We start from the raw sequence: 24,013 nt of genomic DNA on the forward strand, positions 1-24,013 counted from the left end.
AAGTGATTATGTATCTCCGAAGGAGACTTTCCCTTTAACAACCATGAGGAGAATTCGATGAGTGTCCTGATTGGCAGAAACCAATGCCAGAATGAATAGAATGGAAGGAAAAGACCACCAGACGAACGAACAGGAAGAAACACACACTAAAATAAGATCGAACCTTGTTCCCGATGTCATAAAACTCACTATGGTTGCCTAGTTACTAACTATGCATAAAAATATACATATATATCATATATATACATATATATATATATATATATATATATATATATATACATAGGGTGGGGGAGGAGGTAATCTATAATTATTGGTTGTTACCAGCTTCGTCGTGTGGACAAATCATCCCATGGCACCATAAAAAAATTTCGTAATTGAAACGTGTGCAAACGTTATAAGTATCAGAGATTAAAGATTTATTTCGCCTTGATGCAAACACTGAGCGTTTTTTGACTCACATGTCACATAATATACACAATACGCATACACGTACACACACACACACACACTTATATATATATATATATATATATATATATATATATATATACATATATATGTATAATATAAACAATATATATATATATATATATATATATATATATATATATATATATGTATGAACTTTTCTACGTAATGCTAGATGAATGGCGAATTCTAAGCATCTTTGTTTCTCCCTTGGAATTCTCGAATTCAGTGCAATGGTGGATATAATTGAACATTGCAGTGTGTATATATAAGGACACGATAATAAAACACGCAAGCAGTAGAGGTCCGGTTAATGGAACAACTAAAAGTTAGCATAGTGTTAGCACTTGTGTACAGTATCATACAAACTTGATATCAAAGACGTGTAACCTTGTTCCCTTTTTATTCTCCCTCTCTGCTTTTTTTTTCCACAGAAATGACTATGATGTAATTCCTGCATTGGGGACTGCCCAAAATGGCCTCTCTACGTTTAGAAGTTTGTGCAACAATCATCTTAATAGTCTACAGTGTACCTGCCATCTGTATCCCTGGTAAGTAACATAATCTCTGTTTTCACTGAACGTGGAAAAATCGGTTGTGATTACGCAAGACAAATCAATCTATTTGAAATTACAGCAGTTACAGTTATCTTGAAATCTGCATTCCCATGACACATACGAAAACTGTTCATTCATATACAAACTATATAGCAGAGGAATTTTGACGACATACAACGTAGCTTTTTGAAAAAGACGAACTAGATGCTTTTAGCTTTGTTTCTTATATTGTTGTTGGTGTGTATGTACTTGTTAAAGTGAATCTAACTTTGATCTGCTTGGTGTTTGCCAAGACTGCCCGGACACCTTTGGGTACGTTTTCATCTCATCTATGAAATATTTTATGTTAATAAATCACAGATTTTTATAAAAAGAAGCACAAACTCCTAGAAAAAAAATCACATTCAGAACGTATATCAAAAGAGTTTGATTATAAAGCAATGAGTAAATTCACCATAGAGCAATTTTATCTCTAATTTAAAACATTTGTAGAAATTTAAGGGGCAAATATCTCAAAAGCGTTGGGGAGAAAATTCCTGGCTTCGTATAATGAATAGAAAAATTCACTTTTTCGTACATTTCAAATAAAATGTTTAATTTTTTCAACTAATTTTTCAATGAGAGAAAATGTCGGCTTCAGATCATGAACAGAAATATACTGTTCATATATTCTACAAAATAAATGGGTTCAACGTTTTATCTTTACCAGTTTAACACTGGGAACACCATTACGGGTGCAACTTTGCACCCTCCAGACCAGTGAGCACCTTCAAAGGTGCAAGATTGCACCTTTCTGGACTGGAAGGATCAAAGTTGCACCGGTAAAGGTGCCCCCAGTGTGAACCTTGTTAAGGGGCAAAGTTGGACCTAGTTTTCATAGAGTGTACAATCCCAAATGAGCGTTCAATTCTTTGCCCTCCGCTGAAACATTGCTTGCGACGATCGCTGAACGATGTACGACAACTTTTAAGACTAACCAAAACAACTCTTGGGATTTTGTAAATATAGCATCTTCAAATGCACTTTCCTTTGAGAAGACATTTTTGTGAAGAATATCAAACCATGGTTTTCCCTTTCTTTGACTGACAATTCACTTTCTTCAAACAATTTTGTTTTTTTATTTCTTGACCTAGAGACGTTTGTTTTCTGGTGTATTTTCATTTTTTTCGAGGCAACCATCTGTAGTCGAGCTTTCTGTATGATGGCAGTCTCCTGACCAGTCTCCTATATTTCGATTTTTTTTTTCATTCTCCGTTAATTGCCTAGATCTAGCGAGTTTGTCGTGATATTGTAAAAAAAAAAAAAAAAAATGTGTTGTCCGACGAATTTGCGAATCATAAGTTCAAATCGTTAGTGTAACCATGTTTATTTACAGCGTTAATTCATATCTTATTTTATTCAAATTTTTTTTATGAAGTTCTTCCGTCTAGATGTTTTCATTGCAACTGATTGACAAATTGCCCTACATCGACGTAAATAAGCACTGAATTGATCAGTGTTTTAGTAGTAGCCATGATAAAAAATCATGGGCGTACATACTCGAGCAGGATTCGAACCCACGACCTCCTGATTTACGTCGATGTAGGGCAATTTGTCAATCAGTTGCAATGAAAACATCTAGACGGAAGAACTTCATAAAAAAATTTGAATAACAAAGCAGTACCCGCTGCATGCTATAAGGATTAGAACCAACACTTGCTGTCGGGCGAAAGCTCGGTGGTCTAGTGGAGATGACGCCTGTTCGGTGATCAGGAGGTCGTGGGTTCGAATCCTGCTCGAGTATGTACGCCCATGATTTTTTATCATGGCTACTACTAAAACACTGATCAATTCAGTGCTTATTTACGTCGATGTAGGGCAATTTGTCAATCAGTTGCAATGAAAACATCTAGACGGAAGAACTTCATTAAAAATTTGAATAACAAAGCAGTACCCGCTGCGTGCTATAAGGATTAGAACCAACACTTGCTGTCGGGCGAAAGCTCGGTGGTCTAGTGGAGATGACGCCTGTACGGTGATCAGGAGGTCGTGGGTTCGAATCCTGCTCGAGTATGTACGCCCATGATTTTTTATCATGGCTACTACTAAAACACTGATCAATTCAGTGCTTATTTACGTCGATGTAGGGCAATTTGTCAATCAGTTGCAATGAAAACATCTAGACGGAAGAACTTCATAAAAAAATTTGAATAACAAAGGCAGTACCCGCTGCATGCTATAAGGATTAGAACCAACACTTGCTGTCGGGCGAAAGCTCGGTGGTCTAGTGGAGATGACGGTGATCAGGAGGTCGTGGGTTCGAATCCTGCTCGAGTATGTACGCCCATGATTTTTTATCATGGCTACTACTAAAACACTGATCAATTCAGTGCTTATTTACGTCGATGTAGGGCAATTTGTCAATCAGTTGCAATATCTTATTTTGTTGTTATATGTATATCCATCTTTTTACAATCCAATGATGTATTCATCAGAGAAGAAAACAGTCAAATCATTTCAGTATATAAAACGCAGTTGATCTTGTCAGTTCTAATTGTCTTTGTATACCGGTTCTAAGGTGCCTGTCTACATTCTGTTATGTAATACCAACAAAACAAAACAAAAAAAAAAACGCTTCTCTTCGTCGACAAAGCAAGAGTCACTCTGCTGTAAAACTTGCAGGCATGGCCTGCTTTCAATCTATTCGACAAATGCAAACAGGTCATCTAATATTACAATTGGGAGGAAAAGTTATGCCGTATGGTGTTTGCGTAATCCCCGGGTGAAATAGCCGTATCTCTGGCATCTCGAAAATTTCCTAAGTAATCAAAACTTTCATGTTCGTTTGTGGGTTTTTTTTTTCATCTTTTGTGTGGTCAGCAACGTTCACGTTCTTAAAAAAAAATATCTCGCGCAGCAGCTTCTCAGTCCTAACAATTCCCAGAAAATTGTATAGACGTATACGGGTGGCTGGTACCTGTAGTGTTCACATTTTAAACTACATGGATCTCAACTTCAATGAGCGCCACTGTGTCATTTCTGTGAAATGCAGTCTTATACAAGGTTTTCAGCAGAATTTGAGGAATTCTTTAAAAAGGGCTTGTATCGTAATTGCCGTGATGTAATCGATATGGTCATAGCAGTTTAAATGATATCGTGTGTTTCACAAAATGTAGTGAGCATATTCGACACTCCTCCGTCAGTGAAATTCCCCGGTTTTCATTTTTCAACAAAGAGAACGGTATTAACCTACTTTATATAACTTTATGGGTGTTCCAAACCTATCTTTTGACATGATAACCATGATAACTCAAGGACAGGACCATTGCGCCTTTCCTTACAGCGTGGAGAAAGGTCTAATGATTAATGTAATATTTCATTCTATGCAGGGATCGAATTGTGTAAGGTTTTTTTTTTCATCTAATCATTTCGCTGTACCATGAAATATCCCTGAAAAATTTTTTGTCCATAAACCCATATATATATGAGAAGTCAAGAACGACAAAGGGAGGGGGGATAACGAAGACAATAAAATCATGCTTTGAAAATAGTTACTGATTCTATAATTTTATTTGTCGATGTTGCTGGTAGTGAAGACTCCAGATTTGTCTATGCTGGTCGAATGCAAAATGCAGAATAATGCTGTTTATACAGAGTCCTGTATGGAGACGGTAGAGGCCAATGGAAGGGATTTTTCTGAGTAACTGCTTTAGACACAACCATAATATACTCTGTATTCAATAGAAAAGCCATGCTGACGAACCCATATGTGTTTCTGTGCTTTGTATAATAACCTTAGTCCATGATGGGAAGTTTTACACTCAACACAGCAACACCTGTTTGTGTGCAAACCGTTTCCGTTGCTATCCATTATTGAGCAGATTTTAACTTTGCATTTTCGAAAGTTGAGGCACTGCATCTTTTACTGCAGGCAAAGGAAAAGCTTTTCCCGTACATGTACATTACAAGCCTCATCTTCTCACACTTTATGTTTCATTGAAATGGAGTTGATGTACCACCCTTGTGGCGTGTTCTATGTTTGCGAATATACATATACATATACATTTTATATATATTTCAATTTCAATTTCAATTTATTTTCGTATTTCTCTATGGAAAATACATGGTATATAACAAAATATAATACAGAATGTCCAGCTTGGATATATACATGAAGAAATAGATATACAAAAGTAATACATAACGGTCGATGTGTCATTTTCAATCAAAGTAAAGGATGCGAAGAGAAATACGATGGAACCTACTAAAAAGCAAAGCTTGTTGAGTGTAGAGTCCCAACAAAAGCCTAGTGAGGGGAACAGGATGAGGAGCACGGGTACAATTAAGACCAAAAGTAAGGATAAACAAAAGAGAATGACTATTTCTCGGGGCACAGAAGATTCTTCTCGCATGTATTACTATGTGTGTGATAAATGAGAACAAGTAACCACATGCTGCACACTATAGCAGTTGTTCTAATAGCAATTTTGACATAGGAGTGATAATGACGTGAATACTTAAGTACTATATAATTTTAGGGTTTAAACATTCCGACTTCCATAGACACGGGGAAAGATTTGAAAAATGGAGAACATGAATCAATTGCAATTCCTATATGTGATATACCAGCCAGCTGCAATGTATAAATGTATGTGTATTATATGTATAAATATATACATACACGTGAAAACTTATTCTATAGCCAGAAATTAAGATTTGCATGCATCGCTACAAGAATTTGCCACAGAAGAGGTTCCAAATTCTTTAGATTTTTATATGAGCCTTTTTTTATTTCGGAATAACTGACAATAGATTTTCAAGAATCGCTATTTCCAAAGTTTTAAACCCAGTGTTTGGTGGCAGCTAAACTTCTTAATACCTCCTTTTACACAGCGTCTATCTACCCTACGGATCCCGTCATCCGAGTGGGCGGATCCCTGAATCTCTCGTGTACCCTAGACCCCCAAGCCACCAATCACACCTCCGAATCTATAGTCTGGATGAAAGGATCCACCCTCATCCCCACTGAGCGGTACGCCACGCCCAATGCTTCCATCTCTCAGCTACGCCTCAGCGACGTTTCTACGACGGACGCGGGAAAGTATTACTGCAAGTTTTCCAAAGACGAGTGGGGAGCGAAACGGGGAGTTCATGTCTTCGTTGGACGTAAGCTAGATTCATTTTCCTCCAACAAACTTTCATCAAGGAATTGTGTATATTCTGAACCACTTAAACTGTCAAGCATTTCTTGAAGCTCATAGTGCCTCCAAGAATGCTAAAATACAATAACGAAGAAGGAGAAAAATCAAGACCAATCAGAACATGAAAATGTGATAGATGTATTTACACCATTTACCAAACTTTGTTTTAGTCGTTTTATTATTTATCAAAGCACTCTTAATGAAATAAATGAAACCGTGTCTGTTTGCTTGTCGACGTATTTTCGCCTTTCACGGGGGGATTTAAGGAATTGTTACAGTTCACAGTGTTTTGACTACGGACATTTCATATCTTGATAATGGCGCCTTTGAAACTGACCAGCATATACTTGTGTTCCTTCAGAGATCACGATGTTTGTTAGCGGCAGGCATTGCGTGTTGAAACGAGATACAAGAGACTGCGCCGTAAACATGTCGTAAACAGTGTCAACTGTTCTGAAATGATTAGGTTGATGCCCATATAAACCAAACTAACAAACACTCATAAAACATAATCCTATCTCAAATACCATATCGAATGTCAAAATAAGTAGCCGTGCCTTGACTGCACGTAGATAGTCTTTATAACAAAAATAAGTCCACACAATCACTCAGCTTGACTAACATGATGACAAAGTTATCATTGTTGCTCACACACAAATAAACACAAATATGTGAATTATATACATAATTACATAGACGACTCTCCCCCTCCCTCTCTCCTGTAGTGCGGAACGCGACGTATAGTAGGTGATGTTCCCATAGAATGATCGAAAATATAATGATGAAAGTAAAAATATTGATAAGTAAAACATGTTAACACCAGTAAGAAGTTAATTGACACAGACATTTACATTCTTTATATATATATAATTCAAACTGACAAAATCGAACGGATTAGAGTTACGTTTAGTTTAGGCAATGACAAGAAGACGTACATCACAATAACAGAAAGATTGTCATCAATGTTTGTCTCTTCTCCTGCCACGTGACTATGAAGGCTCCCCAGTGTCCGTGGAAAACGTGACATGTGAGGCCACAAGTCCGACAGATTTCTGGTGTAAGTGGGACCACCGCCACGAGACCTCTAATCTGGCCGTAACGTACACGGTCAGATTCCGAACCGACACCTAGTGAGTATACTCATTAACATTTGGATCTTAAAACAGAGAGAGAAAAAAAAAAATAGTCATAGATGAAGTACTTTTCTTGTTGTATAGTCGCACTTCTGCGTTATTGTTATTACTTCAAAGACGTGTAAGTAATCAACGTGTATACACAAACACTCTGAAATTAAACCTTTGATAAAGAACAGAAAATGTAATTTCACTTCGTTTCTCTTTTGTTTATGTTTCACATTGCAAAATAAATACGCTTAGGCCTATATATACACATTACAAGCACACAATAACCGTGACCACAAATATTCAATAAAAGACAGTACTTAACCAATAAGAGATTGTGAAATCATACTCCACGAAGAGAATTTAGTACATCCATAAATTGTGTGAGTGTGCATGACATGATTATTATAGCTTTGACTGGTAACTATGTCGTTCGTTCAAAATACAGCTTTACTATCTCCCATTTTCAACCATAAATTCCCTCCATGCTTCGAACATTGCATATTTTTTATTTAAAATATCATCATAATTCATATTTACGTGTAATATTACTTATTACATATATTTTTCATAATCACAACGTTTCAATATTGTATACTATGTTTATTCCACTTTGTTTACATTAAGTGTATGCTATTCTGTTTTGTCGAGAAATGAAATAGAATTTGATTCGAATTCAATTAAATCTGAAGAATAATTGTAAAACGCGCTTGAGAACACACCGGTGAAAAGCAATGGATCAAAGCTTGTATGTATGCTTGATTCTATGTTTTTCTCTTTTCCCAGCTGGAAAGGACACAGTGTCCCACAGCGTGAGAAACACAGTGTGAACACAGTGTGAATCGTCAATTCACAATGTGACACAGATCATTACCATGTGAACACTCTGTGAAAGCCAAACCACAGTGTGAAATCATCTCCACACTGTTACATTCGAGTGTTTTCACAGTCGACTATGTGATCACACTGTAAACACACTGTGGGACACTGTGTTCTTTCGAGTAGGGTTGTCATCTCGTATTTGCTCTATTTCCTATTTTGAAACAAAAGCAAACTCTATACTAAAGATTTGTGTGCACATTTCCCATATTGGTTTGTTCTTTTTCTACTTTTCTCTTGTTCAATGTATTAAAGCTCTAACTGGACCATCTGTCAGACAATGAGCGCCAGTCGCCATGAATGTACGTGCAACAGCGAGTCCTTCACCGACCTGTACGTGCGCATAGAAACGAAGAATGTGCTCGGGACGGAGTACCGCGAACTTTCGTACCGCTTCGACGAAATCGGTAGGAGTTCCTCATTTACACCCAGGATGACATTGGGGTTGAAGGGTGGAGAAAATGACGTACGTGCAAATGTATCCGCCTCGTGATGCTTGAATATTCCACAACTTTAAGTATCCTGCAGGTCAACCCTTTAGATCCAGTGTCACAGTAATTCTGGAATTCAACCTAGAAGAATGGAAGCTACAATTAAGGATAATATACAAATGATGCACAGGATAGAGTGTGTTAGTGAAGGTGCGGCGCGCTCGAGAGTATTGACAATGGTGCGACATGCACGAGGCGCAGCCGAGTGCATGTTTGCAACCGTGACTCATTTCAGCGCTTCCAATTGGCTACATTCTTGAACCCATTTTATAATGCATTTTAATTGTCGAGCCCGCACTGCATACTGTAAACAAAGATAAAAAACAAAACCAGATGACTTTGAAAAAAAAATAGTGACAGTTTGTTTCCAAGCTTTCCTAACATTCTTTTCAAATAGGCCAACACATGTACTATATCAAAGTGCTGTAGAAGTTTTAGCGAAATAAGAATAATAATCAGCAGTTGGGTTTGTGTTGTTGTTGTTGTTGTTGTTGTTGTTGTTGTTGTTGTTGTTGTTGTTGTGGTTGTTGAAATTATAACATCCAGAAGTAAGGACAAGGCGCAGATACCGAATTCCTGAATATCAGCGACCCTCACAATGTCTACCTGACGCTTCAGCTGGTACGAAATCTATTGAAACTTTCTCAAATGTATATGGTTCTTATCATTGATTGCATTGTGTGTTTGTTTATCGTTCCAGTTCGCCAGCACCTCCGCAAAACCTAAGTGTTACCACCCTACACCCTCACTGTCTGGACGTGTCGTGGCAGAGTCCTAAACATTGGCAGAAAACATTTAACGAGTTTTATCTGCTCTATCGCCTTCAGTACCGACTGGTGGACGATTTCGACGCTGGTACGAATATCGAGGTTGGTTGATATTAATATTCTTCGTTGTTGATTTTTCCCCCTTTCTTCGTCTTTTTCTTTGGTCATGTAGAAATTCAAATGTACGTCTTTGAAGTTTAGTGTAGAAGTATATTCACAGATTATATACTCCTGCCAGATTTATTGAGCTCGTTAATATGAGAACTATGACACACTATACTCAGACTAAAAATAAAATCTACAATGACCCAAGGACGAGGATATACAGTCATTTTTATTAAAGAGCGCATTAAGATTTGGTAGTATAGAGGTAATATAATAATATATGGTGGTATAATCAGTTGGAAGGGTGATTTGAGCCCTGAATTTCGATGCCTTATACCCCAACTCCACAGATATTTTTTTTTTTTATTGTTATGTTTGTTTGTTCTTAATTTGCTTCTGGCCACTTACCGAATGTATCGGATCGCAGTTTGATGAATCCAACTTGTGTTGGTCTACTATCAGGTCAGCGTTAGACAAGTAGGGCTTTGATCAGATGATGATCACGCGCGACATGTCTGACACTGACCTGATACGACTCCATCCGATACACTTTGATTGGTAACCGGACTGAACAAACTTTGCTTTCGACGAGTGATTGATGGAAAAATAAAAAAGAAAATCTCTCAGTGAATGGGGGTGTAAGCTGTGCTTGTGCTCTAAACTTCGTTTTATTCAAGTTAAGTTATGTCCAACAATGTGACCATTCTCCATTCGCAATGATGGAAGATGATTTACATAGTCGTTGATCCCCTGAGCTCCTTTCATCTACTTTACTTGACACTTGTTATGTTGTTGTTTGTATCTTCTCGAAAAGGACATATACACCACGGAGAAGCAATTATGCGGCCTCAGATCATTCGCACAATATGAGGTGAAGGTTTCTAGTAATTACTTCCTCAACGCGAACGGTCTATGGAGTGCCTGGTCAACACCAGTAATAAGGAGAACTGTCACTACTGGTAAGTTCTTTGCACACACCTTATGTTTCATCTATTCCGATGTCACATAACACACAGAGAAGTAACCGCTATACCGTATGTTCCCCCAAAATGACAACGGGACCCTCGTCAATGATAGCTTTAACAGTAGTGAATCAATCCAAATACAATTTGGGGGTATGAAACTATAACTTATTGCCCACATCTTACAGAAAACCCCATCCGATTTGCTTCAGTGGTCAAAGGGAAATGTCGATCTTTGTAGAGCGTGCCAGGAATCCCTTCGCTCCAGGTTCTGTCCATTGTGTTCACACCGTACAAAAAACAAAGAACATCCAATATGCTATTAACTTGGAAGAAACAGACCCATGACATGCTTAACAACGATCCCCATTTCTCTGTGACCACTTAACCAAATTGGATGGGGTTTATTGTAGTATAGAGGTAAGATGTTATACGTTTAGAGTCTGAAATATCATTCAGAAAGTTTAATCATATTGAAAGTTATCAATGCGGAAATGCCATTATTATTTTTTTTTTCTTTGGAGGGGGGAGCATACTGTCGTTTTCTGCCACCAAGGCTCAAAGCAAGAATCCGCCCATCTTTAAGATAGGCTTGCCAATATGATTTACTGAATGGTAAGTCACTGATTTTGAAAATAAAAGGTCTTGAAATTGTATTGTATACCTCATTGACTTATTTGACGGGTGTTTTTTAATGAATTGTAAAGATTTTGATCCATATAATCGTTTCCCTTTTAAAGTATGTTGGACCAAAAAGTATTTGCAAATGTTCTTCTACTTCATAGAAATATACTGTCCAGAGTAAAAATAATAATAATGATAATAATAATAATAATAATAATGATAATAATAATGATAAGGGAGAGAGAAAATAGACAATAAATCAAAAGCGGTCTACATGAACAATAAACATAACAACTGAGAATTTTGATCATTATTCACGTGGAATTGTAATGATCAATATCACATAGATTACATGATACTTATCTATTCAAAAATGGGTTCATTCTTTCATATGACATGATAACTGCAATTGAAGTCCATGCCTTGCTATATCATAGTTACTTGTAGTAGGCCTATCCCATCATTACCACACATATCCTGTTTATAATGAGTATTTATTGTATGTGGAATAAATTTCCTGTCTTTTTGCAATAATCGTTCATTCAATGCTTTATAGCAATTATTGCTATTGAGCATTGAACAATCATATAAATCAATTCTCGTAAAGTTAGTTCAAGTACTCTGTTTATATTTCTCTTTCCCTTCTTTATTATATCGTGTCCTAATGTATCGTCATGTATGCCAGTCTGTGTGTATTAAAAGTATTGCACGTTTATGTGTATGAGGCTGCTTCCAACTAGCCGGTGAACTTTTGTAGTGGCCCAACATTTATGATGCACCGATTGTATCGTAAAATAGATCATTTTAGGATCAATGTCAGAAGTGAGGTCTGAAAACGTTGTCTGGCAAACGCTACGCGTCGAGCCGTCTTGCGGTTGCTGTCAAATAAAGATTTAAAAGAAATTATAAACAACTTTGCCATATTTTTCGATTACTTCTTTATTTCTCGTTAACTTGGCAGTCCCAACAGGGTCACCACAGAATCTCACGCTGGCCGTGACGGCAGAGAATCCTAGCTGGGTGTTGGCCACTTGGATGCCTGTAGACCCCACCGACGCCAATGGCATCGTGTCGGGCTACGGTATTTACTCCTGTATGGTCAACGATTCTCGGCCACTTACGCAGATGGAGCAGACATTAGCAACCAGCGAATCTGAGACTCTTTGGATCAGCGATCTGTGTATTGGTAAGGCGTTGAATATTAGACACGCTGGCATACTTGATAAGATTGGGCGAGTAGAGTATTCATGGATTCCATCAAGACACATGTACTCTGCATAATACATTTTATTAAAATTATATTTTGGGAAAAAACTATCCTCTAATGATTGGCTGAAATGGCCTCACTTTGATATATATATATATATATATATATATATATATATATATATATATACATGTATATGTATATATGTATTTTCAACTATTTCACACTGTCAGCATATTTGACATTCCATGGTGGACCCTATACTATTCGGAAAATGACGTCATTTCTAATGATATTTTCCAAATAGGTAGTACACTATTTGTGAAATTATATGTAAAAGCTATGCCTGTGCCCATAGCGTTGACCAGAAACTTTCAAGACAGAGTATATTTATATGCCATCGTCTAAACATAATCTGAGTTGCTGTGCATTCGCACTTGCTAATAAATGAAATGAAATTAAATTAAATGAAAGGTCATGAAGGTAGTCACATTGATTGACTCTAAAGTGATTTACTGTAGCAAATGGTTTATAAGGGGGTCGTTCTCCATTTTGAACGCGTAACGTCAAAAACAAATTTACATCTGTAATGTCTCACGTCTACTACGCACTCATACAATTTTTTTTCCAAGGGATTGCAATCTTCTTCATAGAGTTTGAACGTGAGTATACGGGTTTTTACCGGAACTAACTCTCATCCTGTCGTACACCACAATCAAAATACAACTACAGAAAACGTCACGGATCACTACTTCAACGCCACTCTCTACGATACCAACGAAAACACATTTTCGTTCACGCTCCTACACATGGATTATGGAAGCAACTACTTAGTCTGGGGCACTGCAATGAACGCGGCTGGAGAAGGACCGCCTTCAAGACCAACTCCTATATCTGTCCCTGAACCTCAAGGTTGGCAATCTCTTTTCCTTATGCCTTTTTACTCTCGATTTCTGTGAAATCATTAACAATGGTATTCATTGTTAATACTACTGTGTAACTGAATCAGGAGGTCTTGGCTAGGATGCGGGTAGTCCATTCATTGTCATAAATTTCAGTGGTAATCGTACCAAAGTAGATTGATATTGATTGCATCTAGATGAATCACAACACATATCTTGTCTCAGTTGGTAAAAACGTGTATGTAATGCGTAAACATTAATCATTCAATAAGATGTTTTTGTATTAAGGTAAAACATGGAAATATAACAGATTGACAATATTTTTTAGAATATAGATCAATTACGATTATATGGTTTATTCTCCATCAAGGAGTATAAACGGTACCCAGTAGGATGAGAATGTTTATGTTGGTTGATCAGCATGAGAGCTCCTATCAAATGGCGACTGGCTGGAATGCTCCCCAAGGAGTGGAGAGTTAGCACTGTCAGTGCTGGTTGGAAATAATGTATATCGCGAACGGGGAAACAATAGTCTGTAAAGCGCATCGAAATTGTTGAAAAATCTGAAATGCTCTGCATAATAACTAGCTGATCATTACTTTTTTCAATCGTATTACTATAATCATTATTATTGCAATCATTATCATTATCATTACTATCATCATTATGATCATTGTTATATCATTATTTGTTATTATTATCATTAACATTAAATTATTGTGATCATTATCATTCTTATTGTCGTTATCATGACTATCATCATTACAATTCTTTCAATTATGGTTCTCTTCAGCGGAACCTGGGAGACGATCGAGCGTCGTCATCGTGGCGGTGATCACGGTGTGTCAAATCACCTTCGTCCTCGGCCTCTGCGTCTTCTGCTGGCTCACCGACTACGACCTCTTCAAGCGCAGTCGTAGAGTGCCGCAGCCGTACATACCATCCGATGTCCTTTCGATGAAGGTATGGATGTCTGCGGTCTCCTAGGAAATCAATGGAGGGCTTTCCTCAGAACTGTTTCAAAAAGTTTTTGGCCCTCAGTCGTAAGACGGTGGTGTCGTCTCCGAATGAAAGTTGACTGATGTAATTCCAACTACAGCCAAGCGCTAATTGAAACACTAACATCACAGGGTTTTTTTCCCATGAAGTATTTACGTGTGTGTGTTTTTTTTTCTTTATGACTCAAAAAAGGAAACACCGCCCTTTGCATTCCTCAACCAATAACATAGAATCTCCTTATTGCCATATTTATTTGGCACAATACGCATCAATGCCAAACGCCATCTAATCAAAGCATATTAGATGGTCAAAGTTTACAGACAAGTCCACAAACTCTTGAGGGGGTGGGGCTTTTCACATAGATATTGACTGATAATTTCAGGACTAATTACGAACAAGGTGTGATTGAATTTATGGTGGATTTATTGCAGTAGGCCCTACATTTTTTTCTAGACCTATGTAGCTCATGTTATGTTCATGGGGGATTAATGGCATTTTTCATTCTGGCGGTAGAAGTACTTTTATTTTCTGACGTCGACATTAATGACGACACTGGGGTGTTTGTCATTGTGTCCTATTCATTGATGCACCGAATTACAAAATCCCTCTTTCCAATCGTAGCACTGTGTAAGCAAGTTAATCTATACCAAACCTTCCGTACTCTACCACTTCTGTCCATGCAGCATGAAACACTGAAGCCCAAGGCTTCGCGACCAGCGGAGTTCTTCGATGAAATCCGGAAATACCCGTCGGACAAGACCGTGTCCGACAAGGAGCCTCTGGACAAACCGTCAACAGTCACCAACAGCGGAGGGTCGAGCGTGGATCACGGGTTCTACGACATGCAGAGTAGCAGTGGAGGAAGCGGTTCCCAGTACGTGTGCAACTCTTCGCAGTACAACCCTGTCTCTACCATCCGATGCAACGCTCCTTTGTGTGATCCCAAAATCAACGCGTCGGTAACGAGCAATGACGCCGGCTACTCCGTTCCTTGTCCTTTCGCGAGACTCGATTCCGGAGGCAAGCCGCTCCTGCGGAGATGCGACGACTACGAAGTGGACAGTCACGGATACATTAATCCGAACGAAGTCGAGGCGGTGGTCATGAGCAGACAGACCTCGGACGAATCCGACTGCGAACAGCCACCGCATGCTAATCTCATGTCCATCGTCAGCGTGAATGCTGATTCAGACCAAAGCAAAATGCCCACCGCACTGGCATTGCATAGTGATCAAGGATTCGGCAGCGCGGACAGCGACGGGGATTCCCGCCAGGCGAGTCCCACAGTGATGATCCCCCAGTCGTTCCTGGACCTCCGTCAAACCATGAGAGAAACAGAAAAGTTGACCGTGGCGCCTGGGAAGGAATGCAGGGCAGAATGTTTCAGTTCACCTGATCGTGAAGGGTCGCCTTGCAGTGCCAGACTAAATTGTAAGGGATGGTCTCCGCATTACGACGACGTTCGACTACCTGCTACTTCCCACGGCCGCAGGAAGTCTGCTTCATCAAGTAAAAGCTCTGGATGTGAAAGCGACGGGTTTCCTGGATACATGTTGATGGCTACCATGGAGGAGACCAATATTGATTATGGTTATGTAGTCCATGATCCTACGGTGGCTGCGTCAGAACCTGATGTCGAGAAACGTGAGGAAGGGCGGAATGCACATGAAGGAGACAGGAAGCACAGAATGACTTACGACATCGAAGACGTCAATGAACACGAATCTATTGGCTACGACGACCCTGTGATGAACTCAAGAGACGATTCCGTTTTCAGCGAACACCCTTGCGGAGCGTCATCCACGGTGGAAGGGGACATGCAGAGAACTGCTGGCTCAAAGTGGATATCAATTTCCCAACCGTCCTCATCGTCACCGTGTTCGTCTACCGCGTCATCCCCTATGTCTGTAAGTTCTCTCAGTTTTATGGATGGGGAGAGTCCGGAAGTTTTTCTGGACACTGCTCCTTCGCAGGACCACGGTTGTCTCCCACTGAAGTGGTCTTCAGGATATGTATCACATCATGAGGTCTTTGAAATGTGCAAACCACCAGATGTTCGCGGAAAATCGGATGAACCCGACTATAATTGTATACAGTATTCTCAAATCAAGTTCCTTGACCCAGAACTTGGGTATGTGAGCAACGTCGTGTTCTCGTGAAATCAGTGCAGTCATGCAGGGACAGATTTATCTAACGTCCTTTACCTACCAGATGGTACCTATCCACATCCTCCTCGGTACCATAGATCTGATATTAAACCATATTTCATTCCAGGAAAAGACATTCTGTGAGCAGCGTTCTTCAGCAAAGATATCGGGATATACCTCATTGTGGGGAAATGCAAATACCTGTGTGTGTGGATGGTATTCGGGTCATACCTCGATAGCCCGTTACAATTCTTCTTCACAGTGATTGGGACAAAAAAAGTATTTTACTTTTACCCAAGAGCACATGCACTAAGAGACAGTTAATTAGCGAATAGAAATGATGCGGTCAATGTCATGTCATTATTTATGAGGAAAGTGGTTCTTGTTGGTTGTTGTTGTGGTTTTTTTTTGGGGGGGGAGGGCACCAGACGACATATATGTTAGAAAAAAAAATATGTTGGCATTGTCTGTGTAATTATGTTTCAGATGTTACAGCTGTGGTAGAAAAGATTAAAAACCATACCTAGCTGGTAGGTTGTTTACTTTAGGCTTCCGAAAAATACGCCCATGTTCTCCGTCCTCCTTGTGCACAGCAGAGTTAATTGGCGTTGGTCCATACGTGGGAATATATACAATATACGCACTCGTAATGAAATACAGCGTTCATAAACTATGCAAAGAATATGAAAAGATGAAATATGCAAGGAAATACTAAATGCTGTCACTTCTTTTTATAAGACGCCTTCGTTAAACGTAAATGAACAACAAAAATACTCAGGAAATGATACGTTCTATGCCTATTATGAGAGAGCGATTTGTTATAAAATGGGGCACAAGTATTTTCACACAAAGTGTTATCTTTTTCCTTGCTCAATTTTCCACTAAATTATATTATAAAGTACATAGATTACAAGAACAGGAACTGCTGATAATGACAGATCAGAGAGTGAGTATTTCAGTCCGGGAATGTGCTTATGTGTTCTCAGAGGATGCGTTATATTCTTGTCTCCTATGCACATTCATAAACATACCAACTAACTGGCTGTAAGACTATTCAATATGACAATTATGAGTGCATCAAAATGAAATGGTATAATACAGCTGATTAATTATCTTATTATGTTATTTGTTTTATAATTATATATAATGAGCTTGCTCACAGTGCTGCATGAAGTGTTACAATCTTTTGACAATATTTGTCACGTCGCAGGGATTGTAATTACCATGGTAACTATGCAGAGAGGCGGATTACTAGCTACTTAGGGAAAGTGTGAAGTTTCCGATAGATTTCCTTGGTAGTCATAAATGAATGACTATAAGAATGATTTTTTTTTCTTTCACTGCTGAGACAAAATTCACATTTAAGAAATTCAGAAACCAGGGCGGATATTATGATTGTGAAATATGCGTTATTGATTGTAATTACCATAGTAGCTATGCAGAGAGGCTGGTCACTGTAATATAGTCATATAGCTAATATAAGCTATTATAGCTATCAAGGAAGGTGTGGAGTTAAGGATAAATGTCTATATCATTAATGAATTACTGTAAGAATGAGCTGTTAGTATCGTTGTCTTTACTGCTGAGACAAAATTCACGCGCAAGAAATTTAGAAACATGGACAGATATAATGAATGATACACGTATGTGCTGCAAGATAACCATAGGAAGGATTACTTGCCTGTAAATGCAGTCGGGTACTTTAGTATTCTGTTTGCCGTGATCGATTCTGAAATCGGTAATAGATACAGGAGGCCCGCTGGTGTATTCTTTGCCAAGAAAACCCGTTTTTATTCACCAATTAGCATCATTAAACGCCACATTTTTATCCTTGCCGCTTTTGATAGCTGTATTGCATGTTTGTAAATTATGAATGATGTAGACTAGACTTTCAACAACAACAAAAAAACACAAGACAAAACAAAAGAAACCCCACAAAGAACAAACCAATTTGAAAAACACTTGTACACGGTAGAATGCAAATGTTAAGTTTATAAAGATATACATATACATACACATATACATATACATATTAGTAAGTATGTGCCCATGTAGGCCTACGTGATTTTAATGCACAATTGGGGCAAGAACCGTTTTCATTGCGTGAGGATTAATCATGCATTATATTGGAGTGCATATAAAGTCTATCAATAGAATAGTGCTTTACAGAGTATGCACCATCTATACACTATATGGTAATATAGTGAATCTATAACATTGATTATCATGTGGTGTTATTGTTCAACAAATTAATCATCTTACTGAACAGTTATACTGTGTATGCAAATATGTGCGTGTATTACACATGTATACGTATATAGACAAGGCTCGACAATAACCTTTGTTGTTGTTGTTGTTGTTGTTGTTGTTGTTATCAACTTTCATTTTATGATGACCCGACAATGAAATTTGGTGATCAGAAAAAAAGGAAACGACAAAGAAAAGCATGAAATTAAAATAACTGATTGTTTTATTAATTATGTGAAAATTGGCAGGTATGATAAAGTGTTTCAAACACCGCGTTCCGTTACTACGAAGAAAGAAAAATATTTAAAAGTTAGAAATTGCCATGAAGACTTGAGAATGTTGCAAAGTTTAAATACCTCGGTGTGACGGTTGGCCAAAACTTCGACAGGTCTCCTCAGGTAAATTAAGTAATAAGAAAAGTAACGTATATGTTATTATGTGATGGCGTAGAATTAAACATTGTTTAACAAAAGATATTTTAATTTAGTTATATTTTTCTTTGATTCTCCCTCACATTGACAACTGTTGTACAGTATGGGGATCTTTAACTGAGAAGAATCTTCATAGACTTCAAGGTGTCAAAACAAATACTCTCGTTTGGTACTAAATACAGACTATCGAGCATCAACTGACAGTTTATTAGATACACTTGAATTACAACCCACTCAAAAGAGAATCAGTACGGTATACTGGCCTACAGAATAGTAAATTATATAGCCTCGCCTTACCTTTGTAGACATTTGTCCCGAATTCACGAAGGTGGAACAAATGAAACCATGGTTTAAACCATGGACAAAAACCATGGAGCGCCAAGTGTCACACGGAATATTTCGTTACGAAATTGGTCATTTCGTCGACAAAATGAGCGTTTCGTTAACGAAATTATCATTTCGTGGACGAAATGTTCATTTAATTACAAAATGTTGTCATTTTGTTACAAAATAATCATTTCATCGACGAAATGACTGATTTCGTAACGAAATATTCCATGCGACACTTGGCGCTCCATGGTTTTTGTCCATGGTTTAAACCATGGTTTCATTTGTACCACCTTCGTGAATTCGGGCCATATCGTACAAGACATGTCCTAACAAATCAGCTATACCTACCTAAGCCAACAACAAACATTTTTTTTTCCTCACACTTCGCCAGTGAAATGTTCAATTCATTACCAATTTTAGTTCAATTCATTATCAATTTCCATTCAATTATCCCCTTCATTACAAACTTTCAAGAAACGCCTCCGGCGTCACCCCTCAATCTTTTGTTGATATTTAGTTACTATTTTGTATGACCGCCACATGTATTATGTTGTATGTTTTTGATAAATTATTTTCCATTTGTACATTATATATATGTATATGTAATATATGTATATGTATATGTTTGTAAGTCCGTATTTGATATTGTAGCTTTTGTATAACTTGACGCAGCGCCCCCTTGTAAAGCAGGTCATTGTGGCTCTGAAAGGGACAACCCTGCTTTTAAAGAAAACATAGATTAATGAATAAACATTCAAAAACGAAATAACACTATAAAGTATTAAAAGTTGTTACATACCTTGATAACAATGTGAAAAAAAAAGTTTACTCTGTCTGACATTTCCGATATTTAATGGAGACTTAAACCTAATTTTCCATGAAACCACTCATGAAGTGATCGTATTTAACATAGGGTTAACTACTTTTATTGTTTGATTGATAAAATCATACCCTGAAATTTGGCCGTGCGAAAAAAAAAAAGAACCCAACAATTTATAGTCTAGTCAAATTTTACCATAAAGTACACTGAGTTTAACCCTGATCGCGGTAGCTAGCTGAAATGCGTTTAGTTATCAATCACTGAAACGCGAGTTATTCTCTCTTTTTCTGAAACACACACACACACACATATAGAAATAATGTACACACTCTTATTCTTTTTTGATGGTCTCCGGGCTACCGGTCATGTTGAGCCTTGAATCATAATGATCTTTTATGTATATGGGTATGTTGGATGTAAGATCTTATTAACTTATACGTATATGGTATGTATATGTACATGTGTATGTGCATGTATACGTATATGTATATGTGTATGTATTATGTATATGTATATGTATATGTATATGTATATGTATATGTATAAATATTATGTATATGTACATCTGTATGTATACATATTTCAGGGCTCGTGTTAACAGACGATGATGTGTCATTGATGTCGATAGTTTTGTCAAATACAATTGTAATGAAAGGTAGTGAATTCCAAACGGATAAAGAAACTATGATCTGAAATAAGTGAATGTTGGCCAAAATTGCAGCAATATTTGTCCAATAGCTTTATCTATCTGGGAGCTTTTAATTGTATCGTCAACAGAAGCGTAACTTTGATTTTTGCAAGAAAAAAGTTCGATATTTTACATTCAGTCTCGTGACAGACCAACTTGCAGTGGATTTGGAATGGTCAAAGGTTACACGTTAATCAACGAAGTTTGCAATCATGTACTTGTTCCTATATGTGAGCATGATTCTGACATATCCGCCGGTTTGTGAAACCAAAGACCACAAATAATTCAACTGAAATTATGACTTCTGAACAAAAATACGTGATTGCTGCTTGATAAATGGTTTGAGTATTTATATCTGTACAAGTTGGTTTTTATTCTTTTTGGTTGTTGATAACTGTGCATGTTTTTCAAAATCTAGTGTAACAATGCCTTTGTAAATAAAAACGTTTATTGATACGATGCTACTCATAATGAGTACTGGCATCAACTATATAAAGCTGAGTTAAGATTGTGTATAATATGAAATGTTAGTTGATAATACGCAACCTTACATTTTTATAAGAATAAAGATCTTTAGGGAAATTGTGTTCGTTCTGTCATCATTGCCATGTTTAGTGATGACTGTGAGAATGCGGTTTATCGAGTATGAAAGTCCATATTCCCAAAACACATACGCTTGCAAATGTCAAAACAATCATTATTACATTCCTTTTCAAAATTTAACTTTGCAAAACACCATGTCCGTTTCGGCCGGTAAGTTTACATACACGCACAAGGTATAATTTTTCATTACGTGCTATTGTAACTACCTTTCGGAGTCTGCTGCTATAAACTGAGAACTGTTTCCTTTTTAGGAAGCTTATGAATTTGCACAATAGGTCCTACTTATTAGGGCATTATTGGCTACAGGAGAGTATCGCAGAAATATCAGAGATATTTCATGAAATCTGAATATCAGCGAAAACAAAGAACACTACGGCCTGTTATTCTACCTGCGTATTAAGTAATTGGTGATATCTTGTATAAAGTGAGAATTTCCGTTCTCATTCAGTTTCGTAGGGAAAATATTATTACAAGCGCGTATAGGCGTCTTGTTGAAACTCACCCAGACGGCTCCACATGTTCAAACTCGCGTGTAGGGCATCTTATATTGATACGAGAACGCGAGGAAGTGAATTTAGCACTCTCTCTCTCCCTCTCTCTCTCTCTCCTGTGGGCGCTGAGTTTTGGGCGACAAGGCGAGAAGACGCGAGTTGAAACTCACCGACCAGCTGGTAACATCTCAAAACTCCAGGATAAGTACTCGTCCTCTCGCCAGTTCCCAAGTTCAGTTTTAAGAAATCGCCCCCGCCCGTTTTTAAGATTCCGTAGGGAAGAGATAGCGTGGTGAAAAAACACCCCAAGAAGTTCCTTAAAAACAAACAAACAAACAAACAAGTCATGTAGAAAAAAAAATGGAACGCGGCAGAAAACAGAATTGGCGTGCTGAGGCAAGCAGGAGGCTTGAGTATACTATAAACAAAGTATAGAAGGACACATGAATTTTTCGACGATTCGCAGTGACGTTAGCTTGTTACAGATATAAAACAACATAAAAATATTTATAATGTTCGCTCGTTCTATAAACTACCATCGTTGCATGGCTCTCAAAGGCGGACCAATATACACCGACCAAACACTCTGTATTTACAAAACAACACAGCACAGATCAGAACCTTAAAGGGGAAATGACCAACTTGATAGAAGAATGCCTTAAACTCATCTGAAATTCACCTGAAACAAGGTAAAATGTACGACTGAATTGTGTAAACTTGTGCTGGTACCTGATTGGATTTATCTTCTTCTTTCGACAGTCCATTGAAGCGATGATAGAACACTGTACTGTGATGTGTTTGAAGGCTCGGTATGCTCACATATATATGAGGCTATATAGGCCTGCATTTGAGCGACAATAGCTTGTCTTAGATATCTGAGATGGTCTGTGGTGCCTTGAACACTTTATATGGATTTTATCGTATATATGTACATATGTTTGTAATCCGAATTTTCGAGGATCCTTCCTCTTCATCAGGGATGACAGCTTAGTGCGAAGCTGTCATCCCTGATGAAGAGGAAGGATCCTCGAAAATTCGGATTATTCATTAAAATCAAGATTGGCATTTAATATATCTTTATATATATATATATATATATATATATATATATATACATATAATAAAATACATAATTACACGTAAGGTATAAACTAATATATAATCACAATATAATTAATGAAATCTTTTCATATATTCTATAATTAATAATTTGCAACTTTTGATATAATGATATATAAATACAGGTATAGATATAATTACATATGATTAAATCAGCACATATCACATGATTTCACAGGAATGAAACTGTCACGTGCTAGTATGTAACTAACAAAGTTACGTAGCCATGAACTGATAAAAAGAGATGGTGAAATGCTCAGTATTTCAGACAGAAAGGTGGAGATCAGGCTGCGCTGGAAAAACCAAGTGATTTTAGGCGAAAATGACGTCATTTCATCTTTAAAAGGAGTGTAATCTCTTCAACACTAAAATAATATCAAAGCAGCAGCTACGCGGATGAACTTTTTCGTTTTATTTTACACTCACTCCGAGCGGCACAGAGAAAAAAAAATGCACTTGACATTCTACCTTCGTTGAAGAGTTCGTGAAGAAGGCCCTATTTAAAAATCCAATGTACACTCAGCAACAACAAAAAGAAAGAAATGAAGAAAGAAAGTAAACACTTTTTCCAGCACATATTTTTCATAGAAGATTTAAAAAAAAACAACAACATTGTGTCATATACCATATCAAAGATTACTTAATTGGCTATCATCCTGGTAGGTTGCAGAAAACTCCACATAATGAGAGACATGAATGAAATAGCAAAAATGCGTTTTCGTTCCCTTGTATCTCTTTATATATTCAACCATCAAAAACAGAGTGGGAAAATAACGGAGGAAAGTAGGAATTTTCTGTCGAATCAAACTTCAATTTCATGACATAGGGAGTAAGCCGCAAAGGCGATAACATGGACAGAGTTTCTTTACTTC

At 37.5% G+C, this 24,013-nt stretch overlaps 1 protein-coding gene across 1 annotated transcript; it reads left to right on the forward strand.

Annotated features, from left to right (window-relative positions):
• Positions 1 to 946: 946 nt before the first annotated feature.
• On the forward strand, positions 947 to 16,424 carry LOC139718118 (uncharacterized). Its single transcript, XM_071629602.1, has 11 exons — positions 947 to 1,022; positions 5,901 to 6,173; positions 7,206 to 7,338; positions 8,116 to 8,166; positions 8,464 to 8,615; positions 9,408 to 9,568; positions 10,386 to 10,530; positions 12,119 to 12,343; positions 13,097 to 13,276; positions 14,060 to 14,229; positions 14,949 to 16,424. Exons 1-11 carry the CDS (start codon positions 947 to 949, stop codon positions 16,422 to 16,424), a joined length of 3,042 nt encoding a protein of 1,013 aa, XP_071485703.1.
• Positions 16,425 to 24,013: the final 7,589 nt, after the last annotated feature.

The sequence above is a fragment of the Diadema antillarum genome, unplaced genomic scaffold (genome assembly GCF_040938485.1).
Source record: "Diadema antillarum isolate AM-2024a unplaced genomic scaffold, OU_Dant_1.0 scf00000089, whole genome shotgun sequence".
Classification (NCBI taxonomy): domain Eukaryota; kingdom Metazoa; phylum Echinodermata; class Echinoidea; order Diadematoida; family Diadematidae; genus Diadema; species Diadema antillarum.

Bases quoted from the DNA above. Each gene is read 5' to 3' on its own strand.
- LOC139718118 (XM_071629602.1), top strand. From the start codon at position 947: ATGGCCTCTCTACGTTTAGAAGTTTGTGCAACAATCATCTTAATAGTC. The intron at 6,174-7,205 runs GTAAGCTAGATT...GTGACTATGAAG, and splicing joins AGTTCATGTCTTCGTTGGAC to GCTCCCCAGTGTCCGTGGAA. The intron at 13,277-14,059 runs GTTGGCAATCTC...GGTTCTCTTCAG, and splicing joins ATCTGTCCCTGAACCTCAAG to CGGAACCTGGGAGACGATCG.